The following is a 23,547-nucleotide window of genomic DNA, read 5'->3' on the forward strand; positions in this document are numbered from 1 at the left end:
AAGATGAGTGAAAGAGGCCTCTGGCACCACAGCTGATGTCCCTAAAGGCACTCTTGAGTGACAGAAGGAGATGCAGTGCTTTGTTTCTACTAGATTCTACACTTAGCAGTGCTCTCACACCACGCACACACACACTCACACACTGCATTTTAATTACAGCACAGGAACTGGCAAGGAACCGAGACCTTGATGCTTTGAGTGAGTCGTGTCCTTTTAAAAATTCATTTAATTCAGTAAAAGTCTATCAATTCCTGTCATTCCTCTAAGGTTTTTAAACATGCAGAGAGCGTAGAGCGCTCAGTCACAAGGACAGCTCAGTCCAGCCCTCTGGCTCCGATCCTTCACACACCGACCAGACGGGTCCTGAGGAGAGAGGTTTTTACCTCTATTATTACTTTTTAAAATCTTTTAACGTGTTGATGAATATTTAATGCAGATGAATATTTCACTGCGGCACACGGCAGTCAGGAGTTGAGAAAAGAGATGCAGAGAAAGAGAGAGAGGGGAGTGAGAGAGAGAGTGAAAGAGACATTGAGATGCAAGAAGAGTCCACCTCTTCTTCCACCAACATGCAGTCTCGCTACTCCTCTCTGCCCCACCCAGCTCTCCTCTCCTCTGGTGCATTATCAGTCAGAGGACAGAACAGTACAGTGTCGGAGAGCCGAGTAATGTCACCCAGGGTTGTATCAGTGGAGTCCTGCTGCGGAAAGCGCTGAGTCATGATGTGTGTTGAGTCATGATGTGTGTGTGCAGTGTAGGAGAGCGATGAGTTGGTAGGCGCTGTCAGGGGATGTTTATCTCAAACCAATGAGATGGATCATTACGAGTCCACCCTCACTCCAGTGACTCTACCCTCCCCCCCCCCCCCCCCCCCCCCCCCATCGCCCCACGGGCCCAGCCGAGACTGCTATTCTCTTCCGCAGTCGCAATACACTCTACACTTCAAGGGTGTGACGGGTTCGTCGACGAGCTTCAAAACTTTGGAGACGTATTCGAGGTCAAAGGTTCACACGGGACTAAAGGAGGCTCAGACAGAGGACGATCTACGAACCTGAATGAAAGCCATTGCTATCACACAGTGCATGAGCTGATAACAGCCAGCAAAGCAAGAGGAGGAGAAAAAAAACCTCAGCAGCCATTCTATAGCGCTTATCTGCAGTTCACTGAGTACGATATGAAGGATTGTCCTCGCAAACCATAGCTAAGACTCTTAGCAGCTACTCACAGGAAATCGAAACTCACTCCAAAGAGTGGCTTCATTTTTTTCTCTCAACATTAAACAAATTAATCCTAGTCTAGGGCCCTATCGGCTTCCACAAGAAAGGTGCATCATTAAACAATATCTTGTGAGGAGGAGACAGAGGTTTGGTCAGTGATGTGATTAGGCTGATGTCCCCAAACCCTGTAGGGAACGAAGCACAAGAGTTCGCTGTTATAACTCAAGCTTTGTTCCATAAATATGCCATTAGCAAAATGCATAATAGGGAGGACTTTTAGATTCCAAACTCTACTCACTAATTAACACTCCTGCACGCCTCACAATGATATTCACATATTAATATGCAGTTAATGCGCCACGGGTGCTGGATAAATAATATCAGATACGAGCGTTCCTGTACTTTTACAGATACCAAATTTAGAGGAAATACATTGGAAACAAATGTAGCATTTACTTGTTTAACATTTGTTAGCTAGCTAACAAGTTAGAAACGAACCAAAACATCGTTTAGAAAGTTGCTTTTAGTTGCCTGGTTTGCTAGATTGACACAGTGCCTTCGGAAAGTATTCAGACCCCTCGACTTTTTCCATATTGTGTTAGGGTGCAGCAGCCTTATTCTAAAATGGATTAAATATTTTTTTCCCTCGTCAATCTACACACAATACCCCATAATGACAAAGCAACAACAGTTTTTTAGAATTTTTTTGGCACATTTTTTACTCAGTACTTTGTTGAAGCACCTTTGACAGCCTCAAGTCTTCTTGGGAATGACACTACATGCTTAGCACACCTGTATTTGCGGAGTTTCTCACATTCCTCTCTGCAGATCCTCTCAAGCTCTGTCAGGTTCAATGGGGAGCGTTGCTGCACAGCTATTTTCAGGTCTCTCCAGAGATGTTCGATCGGGTTCAAGTCCGGGCTCTGGCTGGGCCACTCAAGGACATTCAGAGACTTGTCCCGAAGCCACTCCTACGTTGTCTTGGCTGTGTGCTTAGGATCATTGACCTGTTGTAAGGTGAACCTTCGTGCCCAGTCTGAGGTCCTGAGCGCTATGGAGCAGGTTTCCATCAAGGATCCCTCTGTACTTCGCTCCGTTCATCTTTCCCTCGATCCTGACTAGTCTACCTGTCCATGCCGCTGAAAAACATCCCCACAGCATGATGCTGCCACCACCATGATTCACCGTAGTGATGGTGCCAGGTTTCCTCCAGACGTGACACTTGGCATTTAGGCCAAAACGTTCAATCTTGGTATCATCAGACCAGAGAATCTTGTTTCTCATGGTCGGAGAGTCTTTAGGTGCCTTTTGGCAAACTCCAAGCGGGCTGTCATGTGCCTTTTAATGAGGAGTGGCTTCCGTCTGGCCACTCTACCATAAAGGCCTGTTTGGTGGAGTGCTGCAGAGATGGTTGTCCCTCTGGAAGGTTCTGCCATCTCCACAGAGGAACTAGAGCACTATCAGAGTGACCATCGGGTTCTTGGTCACTTCCCTGTATGGCATTGACTATGACGGACGGAGCTGTAACGTTAGAACATCAACCAGTGAAATATTGCAGAGGCACTACATTACTGAGGATAATGAAATACAACCTAGATATACAGTACATCGTAGAGCTGCAATAATATTTGGGATAGATTGTACAATATGAGGGGATTAATTGGCACAAAGGAGCATATACAGAAGAGTGGGACAGAGGGTGGAGCTGGTCTTCAACGGGTTGAATGAACAAGTTGGTAGCCATGACCATATGCTTTAACTTGAAATAAAAATATATGCATGAACTTGAAATGAAAACGACTTTCTGACAAAATGTAGACAATCTGAAAATGTAGCTAGCTAGACTTTCTTACCCTTATACATGGATGGACGCTTCTCCCTCTGTCACAGAATTCCATGACTAGGATACAGTAGTATGTTATGTTCTGTCACTGTAAAATGTAAAACATTATGGTCCAGTTTCCGGGACATAGATTAAGCCATGTGTTCTATTGCGCATGCTTTGCGTCCAGGACTAAGGTTTGATTGTGGGAAGTCTGTGGTGCTGGGGGTTAATATAATAACACAGCCAGTCATAAAAACAGAGAATTAAAAAAGATATTGACGTTCAAAATCAATAAACATCAAACACACACCAACCTATTTACACGGATCTGAACTTAACTGAAACACTGAGATGAAAGGTAAAAAAATATATATTGATATTCAATCAGAATAAGAAGAACAAGAACCTGTGAGTCTTTCGTGTCTTTTATCTCTACTTCCTTTCTCACCTCTCTTTTTTGACACCTCTTTCCATCCACTGCCAGACCATTCTCAACTAAGCTTCAAAGGAATTGCCTGCTCACTAAAGCCTGTGAAATCCACGTCAAGCTCAGCAGAGGCCTTGACGGGACACTATGATGACACGTGTTCCTTTGACCAGAAAACAATACTAGTGTGTGTAACGGTAACATTAAGTAGTATAGAGACACACCAGACCCACCCGCGTTACCTAGATCACATGGTGAGGATAATATGCCTGTCTAAACTCTCCATGACTTATCTCATATTCTCCCTCTTTCTCTCTACACTCTCTCTCTCTTTCTACACTCTCTCTCTTTCTAAACTCTCTCTCGCAGGCAGACTTTTCTCGCTCACTTCATCTCATCTCACTATACTGCCGGTCTCTGGGTTTCCTTTTTTGTGTGTGTCTCTTGGCTTTTCTCTCTCTCTCTCTCTCTCTCCCACTCTGTCTCTCCCTACCTTCCTCTCTTTTCCTCTCTCGCTCTGTTTTGCTTAGATTTCAGTAGGGACCTGACAGGCCACCTTCACCGTTTTCTCTGTCTCTCACTTTCTTTCCCTCCTTCTCTCCGCTCTCCCTCCACTGCTCTCCTGTCTTTCGTACTCCCCCTTGTTCTCATGATTTTGACATTTACAACTAAGAGACATGGGTTTCCATTTCATGGTAATCCTCCAGTGCTCACCCGCCTATTATACATCTTACTGTAAACTGTGAAATCCTGTTTGTTAATTGACTGATTTCAATTCACATTTCCAACAGCCACGGGGTGATTAAGCAGTATTTGTGACTTTTCGTGTATGTGTGTGTGTGTGTGTGCGCCCGTGCGTGTGTGTTTACATATCCGTGTGTGTGTGTGCGTGCCTCTATCTCTTTAAGAGTCGTCTGCATTTTTGTTCATGTGTCCGTGTATGTGTGTGAGTGTGGAATGCCTGCCTTCACCAATCCCCCTCACTGGGCTCAGTGAACAAACCTGCTGCAGCATTATTCACACCTAAGACTTGAAAGCGTCGGATGACTAGCCTATATCCTAAATGTTGCGATAATCTTGCTCTGCACAGAGACTGCCTCATGGATGTTGTAATCCTGCCGAGCCATAAAACTGACTGAATCGCAAATAGGGACGAGATTTGAAGTGACAGTGAACCAACCGCGTGTTACTGTAGAATAGGATGCCCACATTCGGCTTTTACAGTAATACATAGGCACTCATATGCACACACATGCACACACACACTCAAAACACACATGCATACACTTTCAACCCCTGCCTTACCTGTATATGATGCAGGCACAGTCTCTGCACGTGCCACAGTTCTCTATGTCCTGACCCGTCCGGTAGGAGTGTCTCCTGGAGGGGAAAACACAGATGACATCATCAACAGGGGACCATTACAGCTGCCACCTTGGCTTGAGTCACAGCGTCAGGAGAGGGGATGTGTGTGTGCGTGTGCGTGTGTGTGTGTGTGTGTGTGTGCGTGTGTGTGTGTGTGTATGCATCCATGGTGTGTGTGTGAGAGAGAAAGGGACTGGAAATAAGCCGGATCTCAGTCTTATCGTCCCTGGCTAGGTTTCATCACTTCATCTGAGAAGTAGCTAGCTCTATTTTTATCATGATGAAGTGTTGCCTCAGTCCCATGATTCTCCTCCTGCTAACTCCTCATCCAGAAACCCACTCCTGATCATATCTTTTGAATGATTTTACCCCAACCGACTCCCCGACGGCTACGTAAAGCATGACTTTATCTTCAGGGGAAAATTCTGTTTATGAGGTAAAAGTCAAGTCTGAATTCCTTACATGTAGACCCATCTCAGAACAAGAGACCTTATGAGAGAAGAATGCATGCTTCTATAGGCTTTAAAGACCATTAGAAACATCATTGATTTGAAAGATAGGTCAACCCTGTGATATACACCCAGGGGCAAAACTGGTTGCTGTGACGACAGGATGACGTCTTTTACCAGTGTTGTAGTCGAGTCACTAAACCTTGAGTCTGAGTCGAGTCCCAAGTCTCCTGTGCTCAAGTCGAGTCACGAGTCCCTATGGCTAAAGTCCGAGTCCAGGTCCGAGTCACAAATGGTCAAGTCACGAGTCGGTCTTATGTCATTTTTTTCTAGTCGCCACCAGATGGCAGTATATTGCCACTCCCTCATGAAAAAAAACAACTAATTTACTATTCATCACTACCTCACAAGTTCTACTCAATACCTGTGTTTCACTACTTATTTACTACATAAATGAATGGTAAGTCAGGCTCTCAGCTACATTTTTGTAATTGCCGACTGATATTTGTGTAGGTGTTTTATTGCAGAGTGAAAACTAAAGAAGACTTGTCAGAACCTGGCTATTAGATGCAGGGGGAAAGTCTGAGGGTAGAGCGAGCCATTCAAAGACAGGCTACTTTTCTATACTCAAGCAGAGAGAGAGAGACACACATAGCTAGACTGTAGTTTTACTATTAAACTCAATACTAATATTGTTTTCAATTTCGTGAAGCACTTTGTGTTTCTTAACCAGGCAAAGCTAAATAGTAGGCTGGTGACTGGTGGTTGCGGAGAAGCAAGAGAGTAGCTTGCACGATTTGTAGCCTGCTACGATCGGAGACGGAGCCGGAGAGGAGCTTGGCTGCCTGTCTGCTCACAATAATCGCTTGCTCCCCTGCAGCTTAGCAGCTGATGTAGGCTGCATGTGTCTAGTGTGCATCCTTCCCACTGCTAGAGAACAGAACTTCTCGCACCCAGTGCTGCTAATACTTTGCTTATCGTAGGAGACTATCCAGTCCGAGTCACCAATGGTCGAGAAAGCGAGTCCGAGTCCAAGTCACCAACGGTCGAGTCCAAGTTGAGGCAAAAGTCATGAACTTGGTCCTGGACTCGAGTACTCCAACACTGTCTTTTACTACGTCCTTTTGACGTCATGGTCAGGTTGTATACTGTTTGTATAATAAAGAAGATTTGTTAACGTCTTTTTAGCAACCAGATAAATACGTCTTTACCTGATCGCAATCTGGTTACAAGCCAAGGATGACAATCAAAATATGACTTCCTTCCCCCAACGTTTGATCTTGGTAGGAAAAATACATCTTTACCTGGTTGTAACAGAGACCATCTGGTTATATGACGTATTTTCAACCACTTGTCATATAATGCAACGTTTCCCGGTTTATAAATATGGCTCTGAGTACAGTCATATGTCATCCCACCCAAGCGTTCATATTAGCAACCACATTACATTGGTGATTACACCGTTCATGATTACAGACTTTCTCTCCATAGACCACATGCATGTCTACTCCTCTCCTGGAGTTTTCCTAACCTCCTCTGATCTAACATGTTGGTATGATAACGATGGTGGAGAAATCCGTAAGCAGCTTAGAAACGTGGGAAGTAGATTAATTAAAGTGCTGATGGGAATCATAAAGGGTTTACACTAAGAGCCTGCGCCGCAACTAAAACCAACGCCTGCACTCGCATTACCTCATCATCAGCACTGATCGCTATCGCTACTCGCCAACATGAGGAAATGATGGAGAAATTAGGTGTAACTCATCCCACAGAAAAATATTCTACGTATTTATTTATCGTTTGACGTTTCGGACATTTGGGTGGGAAAATGGAAAGAGTTTTGAGTTGTTGTTGACGTGTTGGATCTCTCATCTGTCTTTCATCTGGCATATCCTCCTCATACCCTCCCCCCTTCTCCTCTCCTCCTCATTTTCACCAAATGCACATTTCATTATGTCTGCACTGCACAGCCAGGTTGCCAAAGTATTTACAGCGTCACAAGGCTGGACTGGCCTACAAATAGATAGGTGGAGGAACGGGAATGCTCAAACAAAACAAATGTCCATCTGTAATATGAAGAACACAACATGAGTGATATCTAGCAAGGAGTGAGATCTACCAACAATAAACCTCAATACGATTCCAGAATGAGAAAGAACATGTTATCGTGTCAATATGATCACTTTGTATTGTCTGGGGCTGATGCATTTTCGCAATGGACAAATTCTTTGCACAAACGGTTACCTCTCGAAGCAGAGCTATGACAACTTACGTGTGACATTTACTTTCCAGGCCTTTGGTGTTTCTGTGCTCCAAGGCATTCATTCCTTTATTCTTAATCCAACTTTCTAACTGTTTTCTAATGCCAGCAGCATCCTAGCCTGCGTCCCACTGCTGGCTTGCCTCTGAAGCTATCTTTTAGATGGGACGATAAACGGGTGTCCTGACTCTCTGTGGTCACTAAAGATCCCATGGCACTTATCGCAAGAGTAGGGGTGTTAGCCCTGGTGTCCTGGCTAAATTCCCGATCTGGCCCTCATACAATCATGGCCACCTAATCATCCCCAATTTCCAATAGGCTCATTCATCCCCTGTAATTATTCCCCAGGTTGTTGCTGTAAATGAGAATGTGTTTTCACTCAACTTACCTGGTAAAATAAGTGAAATACACTGAACAAAAATCTTTACGCAACATGTAAAGTGTTGGTGCCATGTTTCATGAGCTGAAATAAAAAGTCCCAGAATTGTTCCATACGCACAAAAAGCCTAATTCTCTCAAATTTTGTGCACAAATTTGCCAAGATAATCCATCCAGCTGACAGGTGTGGAATATCAAGAAGCTGATTAAACAGCATGATTATTACACAGGTGCACCTTGTGCTGGGGACAATAAAAGGCCCCTCTAAAATGTGCAGTTTTGTCACACAACACAATGCCACAGATGTCTCAAGTTTTGAGGGAGTGTGCAGTTGGCATGCTGACTGCAGGAATGTCCACCAGAGCTGTTGCCAGACAATTTAATGTTAATTTCTCTACCATAAGCCGCCTCCAACATCATTTTAGAGAATCTGGCAGTACGTCCAACTGGCCTCAACCGCAGACCACTTGTATGGTGTTGTGTGGGCGAATGGTTTGCTGATGTCAATGTTGTAAACAGAGTGCCCCATGGTAGTGGTGGGGTTATAGTATGGGCAGGCATAAGCTGCGGACAACGAACACAATTGCATTTTATCGATGGCAATTTGAATGCACAGAAATTCAGTGATGAGATCCTGAGGCCCATTGTGAGGCCCATTTTTTTAAGGTATCTGTGACTAACAGATGCATTTCTGTATTCCCAGTCATGGGAAATCCTTAGATTAGGGCCTAATTAATTTATTTCAAATGATTGATTTCCTATATCAACTGTAACTCAGTAAAATCTTTGAAATTGTTGCATGTTACGTTCAAATCTTTGTTCAGTGTAAATAAAATTGAAATAATTCCACTAATCAATCCCTTAGTTTTCAATTTTTTCTCTCCTCTTTTTTCAAAGTAACCAATTTAATAAGAAATGTATTCTCAAAATTCAAGTAGTCGTATTTTTTATTTATATATCTTTTTTTAAATAATCCCAGCAGGTATTATGAATATGGTCCTGAGTTTTTCATGGTCATCAGCCTTTAATTAACATTTTCAGGAAATATTCAGAGCTGAATGCCGAATATGTGTTGGCACAACAATGTATTATTGTAGTTGACTGTAATTGTATGGCTCAGTGGGACTCACTCACCCGTCTCTCTCTGCCTCCTTCTTCTCCAGGTCCTGTATGACGTCCAACAGGACCTTGATGGTGTTCTGGCTAGTCTCCAGGACCCCCTCCATGCTGTGCAGCTGGGTCTGCAGGCTCCGGATGTCGTGCAGGGGCCCGTTGGGGCCCATCAGTTTCTCTGCTACCCAGGTCGGATCCAGTTTACTCCTGGCCCCCGACACCAGCCCCCCCAGGATCTCCTGCACCTGCCTCAGGGTGTCAGCCTGGGTGGAGGTCAGGGGCCCAACCGTGGGGCCCCCTCCAGTACCAGAGCAGCCACGGGCCCCGGACAGGCACTGGCCAGGGGGGAGAGCTTGCTGGCTGTTTGGGGTGTTGGTTCCAGAGCAGAGCATTTTATGGAGGGCCCCAAGCTGAGCCCCTAGCTGAGCCTGAGCCTGGCCCAGGCAGGTGGGTCTGGAGATGGCCTTGGTGGGCGAGGAGCCCTGGTCTACCTGGTTCCCTTCCAGTGGGTTCGCCAAGGGTGTTTGAGCTCTGTGTTTCAGAGAGCTGGCTCGAGGACAGGGCAGGGGTGACCCTGATCTTCCTGACCTCTCCTTCTCACTCGCCCGCCTGAGCAGGGGCGCCTGGCAGGCCGAGCCTGGGGTGCAACTCACCCCCTCTTTGCGTGGGGTGTACGGGGGAGGGGGCGGGGGTGGTGGTGGAAGTATCCTCCTCTCCCCCCTAAACTCCCACTCTATCACCCTCTTGTCCTGAGTGCTGCAGTGTTGGGCCTGAGGTGGGGGGGTGTAGGGGGGCGCAGGGCGAAACGTGGAAGCGTAGAGGGGCACAGTTTTTATTGGAGTTGCACAAGATGGCGCTGTTGGAAGTGTATGGTAGGATTTTACCATTGGAGGCGGGGAGTTGCAGCTTTTTACAATGGGAGAGGGAGAGGAGCAGTATTTTATTTGAATGTGGGCGGAGTAGGAAGGTACTACTGGAGGTTGGGAGGAGCAGGGTGGTACGGTCTGACATGGGGGGTTCCCAGGTGGTATGGTCTGAATTAAGGAGATGTAGGGAGGGGCAGTTTGGGCTGGGGGGTGGCATGATGTCACAGTTGGAGGTGGAGATATGAGTTGATTTAAGGAAGAGCAGGATAGGGCAGTTTGTGTTAGGATGGTGCAAGGGGCTATATTTGGAGTTGGTGTTGGGATGGGGCAAGTTGGGGCAGTGGAGGGGGCTAGAACAGGAGTTGGTTTTGGGTCATGGCAATTAGGGGCTGTATAGGGGGCTATCGTTGGAGTTGGTGGTGCGGTGGGACAATTTGGATTTGAGGCTGTGGTTGTAGCTGTGGCGGTGCATGTTGGTTTGGGTGGGACAGTTTCAGTTTGTGTAGCGAGAGGTGGAGTGGTTTGAGCTTTAGATGGAAGAACAGTTGGAGGAAGCACAGATTTTTTCGGGGGATATGTACAGATGGACCGGGGTGAGGCGCAAGGCAGAACCACCAGTGGTGGTGTTTCACAATATGGATGGGTGGAGGTTGGCACAGTTTTAGGTACGGAAGCATAGAGAGGCACAGTCTGAGTTTTGGGGGTGGAGGGTTCCACAGTCGAGGGAGGTGGGGAGGCGCAGTGCTGCACGGTGGGAGGAGGCGGGGAGGCACAGAGACTGTCAGTTTGTGTTTGGGTGGTGCAGGGCTGTACAGTTAAGGGAGGTGGGGAGGCGCAGTGCTGCACGGTGGGAGGAGGCGGGGAGGCACAGAGACTGTCAGTTTGTGTTTGGGTGGTGCAGGGCTGTACAGTTAAGGGAGGTGGGGAGGTGCAGGGCTGCACTGTTGAGGGAGGTGGGGAGGTGCAGGGCTGCACAGTTGAGGGAGGTGGGGAGTTAGGAGGGGAGACACAGGGACTGTCTGTCTGTGTGGGAGTGGTACAGTAGGACACCTCCCTCCCCGGGTCACTGATACCACGTTTCATGCGCCATCTCCTCCTCACTTGGGACAGAGCTGCACTCCCCTGGCGTTTAGACCCCTCCCTCCCACAGGTCACAGAACCGCAGTAGCAAGGCTCTGCTGTGTGCCGAAGCCAAACTGGGGGAGGGGAAGAAGAAGAGTCATGCCTGGAAGAGTCCATGTGATTGCCAACAGCAGGGGAGCTAGCGTTAGCCTCTGCGTTAGCCTTGCTAGTCCTGAGGCACTGGGGTTGGTCCACCAATCCCTGTTTAGCCTTAGACCCAGGGCCGTTTCCATCTATAGATGCAGGTTCTGAAATGTGGTTGCGGGTAGTGTAGTACTCATCCTTTTTATCGTCCTGTTCGTCATCCCCATTCACCCCCACTGAGTCCCCCACATTTCGGTTGCGCGTGCTGACGGCCGAGGGCGCCGGAGGCTTGGGCTTCTTGAGGCAGGAGGAGGTTGGGAGGGCCATGCTGGCGCACTGCCTCTGGGAGAGAGGTAGTGTGAGGGAGCAAGGCCGTGGGGGCGATGGTGGTGCCCAGCAACGGCGCGTGGGCCCCGGGGTGAGCGGGTGAGGGGGTGCCCGAGCCAAAAACGCTGCCACTACCTCAATAGTATCTGCCATATCTCCTCGGACAGCCCCAACCACCGAGGCCTGGTTGGAGGACACCTCGACCCCCATTGACCTCTCTGTTAGCCATCCCTGGGGGGCCATGGGGCTCATGGGGGTGTTCTTCCGCAGGGGGTGGGGGCTGTCACGCTCAGCGGCAGACCTCTCGGGGCCCTTGGATCCAGCGCCAGTGGTCCCGCCGACAACGCCATCCTCCAGGTCTTTGAAGCGCACCTGGTGGGTGCGGTTGCGGCGGCGCTTGAGGCGGCTCTCGATGTCCGGCGAGTCGCGGTTGAGCAGCACGGAGCGCACAGTCATGGCGCCAGGCGGCTTGTCGGCGGTCTTGCTGTTGGTGTATTGGCCAATGAGCAAGTGATTCGGCTCTTTGCTCACCATGTCTCCTGTGGCGTCTTGTTCTTCCCCCCGACATCCACAGTCCCTGCAGGCCGTTTGACGTGATAAAATCCTCTGTCAGAGAGTAGGGAGTAATTCTATTCTATCTCAATGCAATTTGTCTGTTGACAATTCGTTTCTTCTCTATGACAATGACAATGGGATACATGTAATGTCACATTTGTTGAGCTGGAGTTCCATCACCAAGCAGATCTCTGGAGACAGCTGTAGCTTGTTGGTTTGAGTGCTCATAGAGGTGATTTGAGATAACTGTCACACTGCAGTGCCGTCCGTCCCGCCATCCCCCTTCTGCAGCACTCCATAGGACTGGTCCTTTCTCAGGTGTGTGTGTGTGTGTGTGTGTGTGTGTGTGTGTGTGTGTGTGTGTGTGTGTGTGTGTGTGTGTGTGTGTGTGTGTGTGTGTGTGTGTGTGTGTGTGTGTGTGTGTGTGTGTGTGTGTGTGTGTGTGTGTAGGTCTGTACTTTGCTCAGACTATGGATAGAGAGAACTGTATTCTGAGCTTTAACGTCATAAAGTAAGACTTCAGGGTGAACCGGATTCTCATAGTCCTCAGAACTTAATTTACTTATAATTTTCGTCCACTCAGCTTCCTGATTTCCTAATAAAGAGCAGGTCTATATAGCCGCATGAAAAGTATAATAATGTCAGCACATTAAACATGGGAGCAAGTGCCAACTTAAAGTATGCCTCATACAAAATCTACATCTAAAAGAGGACATGTTATTTCACATTAAATAAGTCAGAAGACCCAGAAGAGAGAGGTGAGCGTGAGAACAGGGCACACAGTTATGTTGCATGACTCCTGGATGCACTCAGCTCCAACGTACCTCTAATAACATCCCAGGAGATGGAATCGTGACAGGGGCACTGTATCTACCGGCGAATAGGCACAGCTCCTCTGAATACACCTTATCCATCCTTCCCATCCCCCGAATATACAGGCTGGCCCTTCCTGTCCGCTTAGCATTGTCCCAGGGGGCTGGAGGAAGAATGGATCGGTAAGATGTGGGACAGCACTGTGTGACTCCCCATAATGGTCTATCTTCCTCTCTCACATTATCTCCTTCTCTCTCTCTCTTCCAGTACCTCTTCTCAGTGACTCATCTTCCACTCATTGTGCAGGATAACAGAATAGCCCGGGTTCCTGAGGTGACCAGAAAGAGAGAGAGAGGAGAGAGAGAGAGAGAATTAGTCATATTGTTGTCATCCCATTTCCCGTGGAAGATAATGAAATGGACCTCATAAGAATGAAGTTCATAATAACCCTTTGTTATTGTTGCTAAAAATGCACAAGAGCAGGGTCAACAGAGAAACGCACCAAGTGTGAGTGAAGGGGAGATTATGTGTCTTTAAGATAAGTCATGAAAAGGAGAGAAAGACCGAATGAGGGAGCATTGACAGAGAGAGGGAGAGAGTGTGTTTGCTTGTGAGAGAAACAGAACAACACAGATAGACAGAAGAGCAAAAATAATAGACATACAGACAGACATATACTTTCAGTGATTGACAAGTGTCCTGCCGTAACAAGATGCTTTGTGACAAGAGGCAGGCCTGTGGTCTGACAGTCTCTCTGTGGAGCCAGAGACAATTAGTGTTGCCTCACAGCTCAGAGGTTATTTAGGGAATAGGGACCCCAGGGGCCATCACTGTTATTTACGTTCCTTTTTTTTCAGATCTTGTTTCTTTTTATAAAAGAGGAACATCTTTGTCACAGCCGTCAACCTTTTAAAAACATGATTATTAGGATTAATTATAATTACAGTCACGCTCAACAGGCCCGGGGAGGGGATGGGGAAGGAACCATGGGCTCCTGCACAGATGTGAATCAGTTAGTGGATGTGTAAACCACAGGATTTCATCCTTGTTTTACATCCATGTTATCACTGCAGTGTGGATCTGTGTACCGGTGATCTGCTTAAATGTGACTCACTGAGGAGCGTGTATCAGACTTGCTAATGATGATACCTCTTCATTGCTGCTTTGAAACACAATGTAGTGGGGACACAGTCATTCGCTTGAATTAGAATGATTTTGTTGTTATAGTTATCGTGCTAGATGTGAATGAAACTTTATACACGGAATCAGAATATAAACATAACATGAAAAGTGTTGTTTCATGAGCTGAAATAAAAGATACCCGAAATTTTGCAAACGCACAAAAGTTTATTTCTCTCAAATGTTGTGCACACATTTTGTTGACATCCCTGTTAGTGAGCATTTCTCATTTGCCAAGATAATCCATTCAGCTGACAGGTGTGGCATATCAAGAAGCTGATTAAACAGCATGATTACTACAAAGGTGCACCTTATGGTGGGGATAATAAAACACCACTCTAAAATGTGCAGTTTTGTCACACAACACAATGCCACATGTCTCAATTTTTGAGGGAGCATGCAATTGGCATGCTGGCTACAGGAATGTCCACCAGAACTGTTGCCAGAAAATAAAATGTTCAATCTTCTACAATAAGCCGCCTCCAACGTCGTTTTAGAGAATTTGGCAGAGCGTCCAACCGGCCTCACAACCGCAGACCAGGACCTCCACATCTGGCTTCTTCACCTGCGGGATCGTCTGAGACCAGCCCCCCGGACAGCTTTTGAAACTGTGGGTTTTTGCAGAACTGAAGAATTTCTGCACAAACTGTCAGAAACCGCCTCAGGGTAGCTCATCTGCGTGTTCGTCATCCTCACCAGGGTCTTGACCTGACTTCAGTTCACCTTTTGATGGCCACTGGCACACTGGAGAAGTGTGCTCTTCATGGATGAATCCCGGTTTCAACTGTACCGGGCAGATGGCGGACAGCGTGTATGGCGTCGTGTGGGCGAACAGTTTGCTGATGTCAACGTTGTTCAATTAAATGCTTTGGCAACAGCTCTGGTGGACACTCCTGCTGTCAGCATGCCTATTGCAATCAACAGCCTGATCAACTCTATGCGAAGGAGATGTGTCACGCTGCATGAGGCAAATGGTGTTCACACCAGATACTGACTGGTTTTCTGATCCACGCCCCTACCTTTTTTTTTAGGTATCTGTGACCAACAGATGCATATCTGTATTCCCAGTCATGTGAAATCGATAGATTAGGGCCTAATGAATTTATTTAAAATGTCTGATTTCCTTATATGAACAGTAACGCAGTAAAATATTTGAAATATTTGATTTCTATTTTTTGATCAGTGCAAATAATTAGCGATCACTGCAGCATTGAAACCATGTAGTGGACAGACAGTCATTCACTTGAATTAGAATGATGTTTGTTGTAATAGTTATTGTGCTGTAGCTCAGATAGTCAAGCATGGCACTTGTAAAACCAGGATAGTGGGTTTGATTCCCGGGACCATCCATAAGTTAAAAAAATATTAATTGAAATGCAGAAGTCAGTTTGGATAGAAGTGTCTGCTAAATGACATATTATATATTATCGTGCTAGATGTGGACGGGCCTTTATGAATGATACAGGATCCTGAATACTGTAATTCAGTCGTGTCTATAATACAGCTGTATTTTCTCCCTCTTTGTGGTCAGAATTTGATCGACACTATTTCTTAACGTTGACGGTCATCCTGCCCGTTTCTCCTTCTCCACTTCCAAACTAAATTTCTCTCTCTCTTTTCTCAATCTTCCCCATGAAGAGTGTTTCCCATTCACCCTTCACCCTGACAGATTTCCCAAGTTCCACTCGTTGCAGGACCATTACCCTCCACTCATTCTCCTCCATGTCAACCCAATTCCACCCCTCCCTATCTTTCTTTCATTTACCACCCCTTCCTTTTCCCCCTTTTTTTAAACTCCCATCCCGTCTCCAACCCTCTTTCTCCTATCCTCTTTCTCTCCCATTATCCTCCTCTTTTCTCTCTCTCTCTCTCTGCACCCTCTGTCTTCCCACCCCCTCTCTCTCTCCCTCCATCTCTCCCTTTCTCTCCTCCCACTCAGTCTGCAAACTGCCCTGAGATCAAGATTTACGCTGACAGTTTAATGAATCCAGTGCCTCTTAATGCTCGGCACACTCTTGGGGCTGAGGCCCAGCCTTTCCTCATGTGACATTTCCATGTTAAGCTTTATTGGCAGACAACAGATGAATCAGTAGGCAGGAGAAGTGAAGGTGTGCAATGGAATAACGTCATGTTTGATCTCTGTGCTTACTAAGCCATGTTGACATTGAGAGACCAATGATACATATATACAGGATATCAATTGGAGATGGAGGCTAAGTCTTGTGTTATATATGACATATTTGATTTCTCGTGATGTTGACAACTTATGCCAATAAAGCACCTTGGAGTTGTGCGCTCTGTGTGTGTGTTTGTGTGTGTGTTTGTTGAGGGGGAGGTAGGCAGAGTGCTGCAGATTGAATTGTTATGTAAAGGCGTGTCAGATCGTATTGTCTGGGCATGGCTAACTTTATCCGACATGACTGTGTACACGCACAGCCACCGACAGGGGAAGGGGGAGAGGGTTGGGTGGAGGTAGGTAGGTAGACATGGATGGATATATTTAGAGAGAGGGAGAGAAAGAGGAGGCAGGAGGGAGGGAAGAACCCCCTCGCAAGGGAGGAGAGAAAATGTGATGGCTAGAGTTCAGTGAAGTGGTAGATCAGGAACATCAGCGTATCAGGGCATTAAAGTACCTGGAGAGGACCTAAGAAAAGGTATATGATCAGTTATTGGTCCTGGGAGCAAGGGGAGAGAGTGAAGAGATACCTGCACAGCCAAGGGGATTGGATTTATAGAGCGGTGAGCTGTCTGAACAATATATACAGCAAGGCACAAAGCAATAGTGATGGTTTATCCTGTGGTTATATTTCTGTGGGCAGGCAGAACAGAGGTAATAGCGGTGTGTTTAATGTTGTGCGAGAGAGAGAAAGGGAGAGAGTGCAATTCAGTACACACCTCCTAGGAGCAGCCTCTAGGTAGGTGCACATTGCATTATGTCTGTTCATGACTGTAATTTGTGAAGTAGATTAAGGTTCTCGCTACAGAAGTTTCTCGTGGGAAAATATTTCATTAAGTTTTATAATGACCCAGGAAACACAGGTTTACAAACACGCACACGCACCCGCACACACACACACATCAGCCCATCGAGAATAGATGAAATATATTCCGTAAATCCTTCGGTAGATGTAGTTGGGACTGTGTGTAACACATATAAGAGGTGGTACAGTGAACAAGACTAAAAAAGACTCCAGGCTAGAGCTGAGCCCAACCTTCTAATAAGTAAGCTGACGGGACATGTCCCTATACGCATATAGTTCACATAACATATTGTTCTGTGAATGGCTTTCACAGGTGCCAGGTCACATTACAATAGACATCTACAGCTGGACAGCCATCGGCTACAGCAACATAACAGGTTAAGGATGTATACTTTGAGGCTACAGCATGGTATGTTAGATGTTGTGAAAGATTGCTGAGAATTTCACTCTTTTGGATCATAATATATATATATATATATTTTTTTCCATGTTTTTTCTTTTTGCAACTGCCTGGAAAGAGCTTTGAGGATCTATAGGCTATAAATAAAATATATATTTCATCATTATTTGACCAAATAATAAGACAATTAATGACCAGCAAATTGAATCAGCTGGTTTGCTCGTTAGTGCATTCGTGCTTATTAGCATATTACTTCGTAGTTGGCTAGGTTACAGCTAATCCTGCAGCTAGCTAGCTAATGTTACCGCTAGCATATTAAACCAAGGTCTTCAGTGCACCACTAAACTATGTTGGATTCCGGAGAAAAAGCCTGGGTATTACCTCCGTGAGGCTGAGTGAGTCTTCAGGTTTAAGGCAAGGTTATTCATAACTCCAGGCTATCTCAATTTTCAACAAACTACCTCCTAGTTAGCCGCTAGCCGGATTACTCACAACTTTTCCAATGAGTGTCCTAAATGATTGTTCCGTCGGTGCTATCTTGACCCAAATCCACTACCGGAGAAGGATGTAGGACAGCAGCTTGCTCTCTTAGGTCAGTGAGAAGTGCCAGTGATACCACATTACCATCTTCAGGAAGCTAATTCAAGGGGATCAACAATATGAGACGGTTAACAGAAAATTGGATTTTGTTAATGTACTTTTAGCAACCTGAAAAATACGTCTTTATCTGGTTGTAATCTGTCATCTCGATGCTATCATGAAAAAAACATGTTTTTATCTGGGAGCAACAGAGACTGTTTAGTTGTAATCTCGTTTTTTAACGTCTTCTCAACAACAACAAAAAAAAGTGTACAACCTGAATATAATGTCATTATGGCCTCGTGCCAAATTTGACCCACTGGATCAGTCCGGTTTTCTACTGATAAGTCTCCCAAGTAGGAAAATTAAAGATGTAAAGTCACATTTTGTGACCCATGCCAGGTGGTTGCGCTGGCGTGGTTTCAAAGGCCTGAATAGCATGGGGACAGGTGATGGGTCTACACTGTCTAGGCCATGGCTCACTATGTACATACACTCCCTAGGGGGTCCTTCTGTGGGCTGGCAAGCTGTTGTGCTGCAATGTCCCTGTCTGGACCAATGTCCCAAGAGCACATCACTGTATTTCAGTAATAGGAAAGCTCATCCTGGTTACATTTAAGACACCTGGACAATACAGTTGGACATCAGACCATCGCTTTAATCGAACCCTTATTTTACCAAGTAAGTTGATTTAGAACACACCACATCCTCAAAACGAAGGGGGGATGTGTACCCGGGGAGAAAGAAAGCCTGAGTGTGAAAGAGATGGAGAGTGAAGGGATGGGGGAAGTGGATGAAGCGAGATATCTAAACGAAGAAACAGGGAGGTAGAGATAGACAGAGATGGTGATATGGCGGAAACAGCAAGGTCACATTTCTGGCACGGAGCCTAAAGTGGCCCCTAGAAATGCACAGTGATGAGATGAGAGTGAGAGGGAAAAGATAGGGAGCAGAATGACAGACAGCGCTGACAGCAGTGTTTCTACAAAGAGGAAGCAAGGGGGTAAGAGTGTAGGGTCGTGTATTTGGGTGTGTGCGTGCGCGAACGAGCTTGTTCACGTCTGAGTGAGTGCGAGTATGATATTGTTAACATGAAGAAGAAAAAACATCTGTGTAACCTATGAACTCCATTTAACATATGGGCGCAATGACAACACACGCTGTAAAAAAAAAAAGAAGTCACATACAGTACACACACCAAGGCATGCATCGCATGATACACACAGTGTACACTCGTGCTCTCATCTCATCCATACACTCCAGCCATTACCACAAGCCCGTTCTCCCCAATTAAGGTGCCACCAACCTCATGTGACATACACCCCCTCCCCACACTCTTACTCGTGTAAAATATGCACTGATGGCATTCTGCTTCATTGTGCAAACCTGCATCTCTGACGACCCAATCTAAGCCCCATGGCCTTTAAAGCTGCTCATAAAGATGCACATTCTCACACACAACTCCCACACCTGCTGTAAAGCACACCCCAACACGCAAGCACACACTCACACACACACACACACACACACACACACACACACACACACACACACACACACACACACACATGCATATGCACTCAAACACACACGCACACACACACACACCTACATGCAAGCACACGCTCCAACATACACACGCAGACACACGCAAGCATTGTGCACACAACCACACACACACACACACACACACACGCATGAGCACACACACGCGCACACACATACACAGCACAGGTTTCTCTCCCAGTCAATTCTAACCATGGTTGTGACAAGGTTACACACCGGAGTAGGAAGGAAGAGAAGGATAAACAAGTAGAAACCAATAACTCACCAGATATTCCACTGCACCAACCAAGAGCATGTATTCCTTATATCACTATTTTACACCTGCCCTCCGATTATCTGTTTTTCTTTTTTCTCCTCTCCTGGGACTAGTCCTCCTCTCCCTCTGTCGTGGGCTGTTTGGGTAGAAGTAAAGTGATGCTCGGTATATCCTTCAGGACACTGAACAGAGGAGTCACACACACCACCTCTTCTTCTCTTCTCTCACTTCACTGTTTCACTCACATGCTTCTTCTTCTCTTTCCTCCTCGCTGTTTGTTGTTCTTTGGAATTCTTTCATTTTCACATCGCTCCAGTTTTTTCTTCCTTTCTTTCTTTCACTCCTCTCTTTCACTGCTGCTTTGTGTGCTCCGATCCTCCGTTCCCTAGTATAATCAGTGAGTACTCCATCTGTCCCCCTCTCTCTCTCTCCGTCTGCTGTGCCCTCTGTTTCACTCTCTTCTCCCCAAATTCATCTCCTCATCTGTGAGCCTCTTCATCTCCCAGCCTGGGCACTGTGGCTTTGCAGGTGACTGTCAGTGTGTGTGTGTGTGTGTGTGTGTGTGTGTGTGTGTGTGTGTGTGTGTGTGTGTGTGTGTGTGTGTGAGAGAGAGTGTGTGTGCAGGCACGTGTGTGAGACAGAATGGGAGGGAGAGCAGGAGTAGAGACACAGTGAACAAACCGGCAGTTATCCTCTTAGATGCTCCGTTCAGTTCGCTCCCTCTCTTTCTGTCTCCCTCTCGCTTTCGCTCTCCCTCTCTGACCTCTCTTTCCCTCTCAGTGACGCCGCACAAGTCTTGTATACTTGTCAGCAGAGGGAGGGAGAACGAAAGAGAGAGAGAGTAGGAGGCAGGAGAAGGTGGGGCTTGTGTGTGTCTCTCTGTCTAATTAAAAAGCAGAGTATGTACAGCTGCGGAGAGAGGGAACGAGGGAGAGTGGGAGAGAGCCGAGCGAAGGAGTGAAGTGATCTAGGGGGCGGGACCAATGGGCAGAGAGGGAACGGGGAGTCACTAGGGGATGGGGATAGAGAGAGAGAGAAGGGGGGGACCCTAGTGTGTGAGGTTGGAAAAGGAAGGACGTATGACCGGACACCAAGGTCAGCTGTAGAGGGCTGGAAGAAGGGCAGAGGGGGAGCAGAGAAGAAAAGAGAGAGGATAAGCGGGATAAGAACAGACAGGTCGAATTCTGCAGACGTATGTTGCTCATAATATGGACAGAAGAAGCACGACCAGAGAATCAAGATGAGGGGAACAATAGAGAGAGGGCATATGGGTAAAGCACCATAGAAATATTCCCCTAAAAACAGATTCCCTAGAATTCTATTCACAGCCATACACACGGTTAAAATATAAGATTAAACAGCTGTTCTGTATGGATACAGTATCTACAGTATAAATATGTTCCAAATCACCTTGATGTTAATCCTAAAAAACTACTGTATAAGCAGTTTTATCCCAGTGATGATTCATAGATTAATTTGGCCCTGGCTGCAATTTATGCCGAGGTCTTTGTGTGTGTGTGTGTGTGTGTGTGTGTGTGTGTGTGTGTGTGTGTGTGTGTGTGTGTGTGTGTGTGTGTGTGTGTGTGCGTGCGTGCGTGCGTGCGTGCGTGCGTGCGTGCGTGCGTGCGTGCGTGCGTGTGTGCGTGTACGTGTGTGCGTGCACATGTGTGTATTTCTTTGTGTGTGTGTGTGTACATTCCATGTGTACGTCTGTGACTGCACTGCCACAGACATTTGCACATTCCTTGCATGTGTGTGTTTATGTGCAAATTAAGCAGTGCCCTGTGATGTCACACCCCAGTGGATACATCTAATATGTTGTTTTATTCTGTCACGCTCAGGTTGTTGCTCTCTCTCTCTCTCTCTCTCGCTCTCTGTTTTACATGAAAGAGAGTATATTATATAGTCCCTTGACTAGAACCAATTGATTCAGGCAATTTCCTTCTTGTATTGTTGCGACTGTATCATCATTCCTGCAGTACTTATCACCTCAGGCTAGTGTCAACCACCTAGTATAGTGGGGCCGGCTGGGAGAGGGGATGGAGAGATAAGGTAAATGCCCGGGGGGGAAGGAGGGGGTGAAAGAGGGTTGACAGATCTCATCCCATTTGATCAACCCTGATTACTTATCTTGTCTTCTTGTCTCTTTCTCTCTCTCTCTCTCTCTGTACCTCCTGTTATTGCCCAGTTGCTCTACTTTCAGCCTCAAATATACATTTGAAACGGCTGAGGAAAAACAAGCTCATTGATTAAAGATCCACCAGAGACTATGAATAATATTATGGGCTATGGTAAATACGTGCATACGTATCAATGGTGGCAGTTGAGAGAGGATGACAGCCACTAATACTTAATTAACATGAAACTCCTGGAACTCATCCTCGGCGGATTTGAGACAGATATTAAGTTTAAAAAAAGGCCGTGAGAGCAGTCATGTCCCTCAATTCATTAAACACATCTAGAAGTGTGAACCGAGCGCTTAAAAGTGCAATAGGCCTCAGTTGTTTACTTATACAGAACCATGGTGAAGTGTTGATCCGTGATCCCTCTATAAGTCAATAGACATCCGTCCTCTAGGGGCGAGACCAAGAAGTGTAATTATTATTTATCACGCTAATCCAAACGAGCTCGGCGGGGCAGCCAATCAGATCCTGTTTTCACAGGGTCCACGGGAGCCAACGGAGGAACACAACTAGTTCTGGCGTTCATTAATCAAGCCAGTCACGTCTGGCCGGCTACAAAAGCGACTTTTAAGCAGAAGCCTTTAGTGCCGACTCAGATCAAGTCATCAATCATCTCCTAATGCAGTCTTGTAGAATCGGGAACATTGTCTAATGGGAGGATCTAACCGTAGCCATTACCTGAAAAGGTTGTATTATTTCGCTATCTGCGAACGTAAAGCATGATGGATTAGCACCACAGACGGTCATTTGCTTAGAGTCTTAAGAGCATGGCATCCCAGAATGCATCTCATCTTCCGTGACACAGAGACGTGGTCTAAGAAGGAACATTGTCACAGAGATCTTAAATTCCATTGATGAATGGGTAACTTCTGGGTTTCTGTACGATTGTATCTCATAATGACTTTCTCAGGGCAGAACGGGAGGTCAGATGAGAAATAAAGCTAAACCAATAGAAGGGGGGGGGGGGGGGGGCAAAGGAATAGTTTGTGAAAGCCAATATCATAGGTCTAGTCTTGGCATGGGGTAACTTGTGGATCGTTGGCGCCAGGGTTTTAAGGGCCTGAAGGGTTAGCCAAAGACGAAAAGCAAAACACCATAATGGGAGAAGGACTGATTCTTCAGCATTTAGCTAATACGGCCTTCTGTGACAATGACATGTTTATCACTTATGACTGCTGTATTTGAAATCAATACAAATTGCATTGTTCATAAAATTGTAGTACTAATGCAGTAGTAAAAAGTGTCTGATTGCACAATTTAAAAATAAATATTAGTACAGTATTCTATAGGCCTGGCTAGTTGTGAAAGCTGTAGCCTAATGTAGGCCTGCAGTAATAGGCACACCACTGTAGTTATCTAGGAGCTGTGACAGCCAGGTGGCAGTGTTGCCTATAAGGAGCAGGACAACCAGTTGTATAACGGACACAAAGCCACGTCAACAACATCAACTGAAGAGATTCATAATAGCCTACATAATAGCCTACATAATCATCAATATATCTACTCTTCTTAGAAGAGATGTCTTTCATCTATTGACATTCATCCCTCCATCCCCCACTGCAGCGTGTGTGTGTTTCTTTGAAGAGGACAATGATGAGAAGG

General features: G+C 46.2%; 1 protein-coding gene across 1 annotated transcript in view; it reads right to left on the reverse strand.

Moving 5' to 3' along the window:
- LOC129818757 (proline-rich protein 36) overlaps window positions 1-20,729 on the reverse strand; it is a 45,802-nt gene extending 25,073 nt beyond the window's left edge. The window contains exons 1-3 of the mRNA XM_055874966.1: window positions 19,772-20,729; window positions 9,056-13,129; window positions 4,775-4,849 (exon numbers count right to left, since the gene is read on the reverse strand). Of these exons, the coding sequence (XP_055730941.1) occupies window positions 4,775-4,849; window positions 9,056-11,967 (2,987 nt within the window). The 5' untranslated portion in view covers window positions 11,968-13,129; window positions 19,772-20,729. The remainder of the gene's footprint in view (window positions 1-4,774; window positions 4,850-9,055; window positions 13,130-19,771) is intronic.
- Between the last annotated feature and the right edge of the window lie 2,818 nt (window positions 20,730-23,547).

This window comes from Salvelinus fontinalis, chromosome 21 (assembly GCF_029448725.1).
Source record: "Salvelinus fontinalis isolate EN_2023a chromosome 21, ASM2944872v1, whole genome shotgun sequence".
Taxonomy (NCBI): domain Eukaryota; kingdom Metazoa; phylum Chordata; class Actinopteri; order Salmoniformes; family Salmonidae; genus Salvelinus; species Salvelinus fontinalis.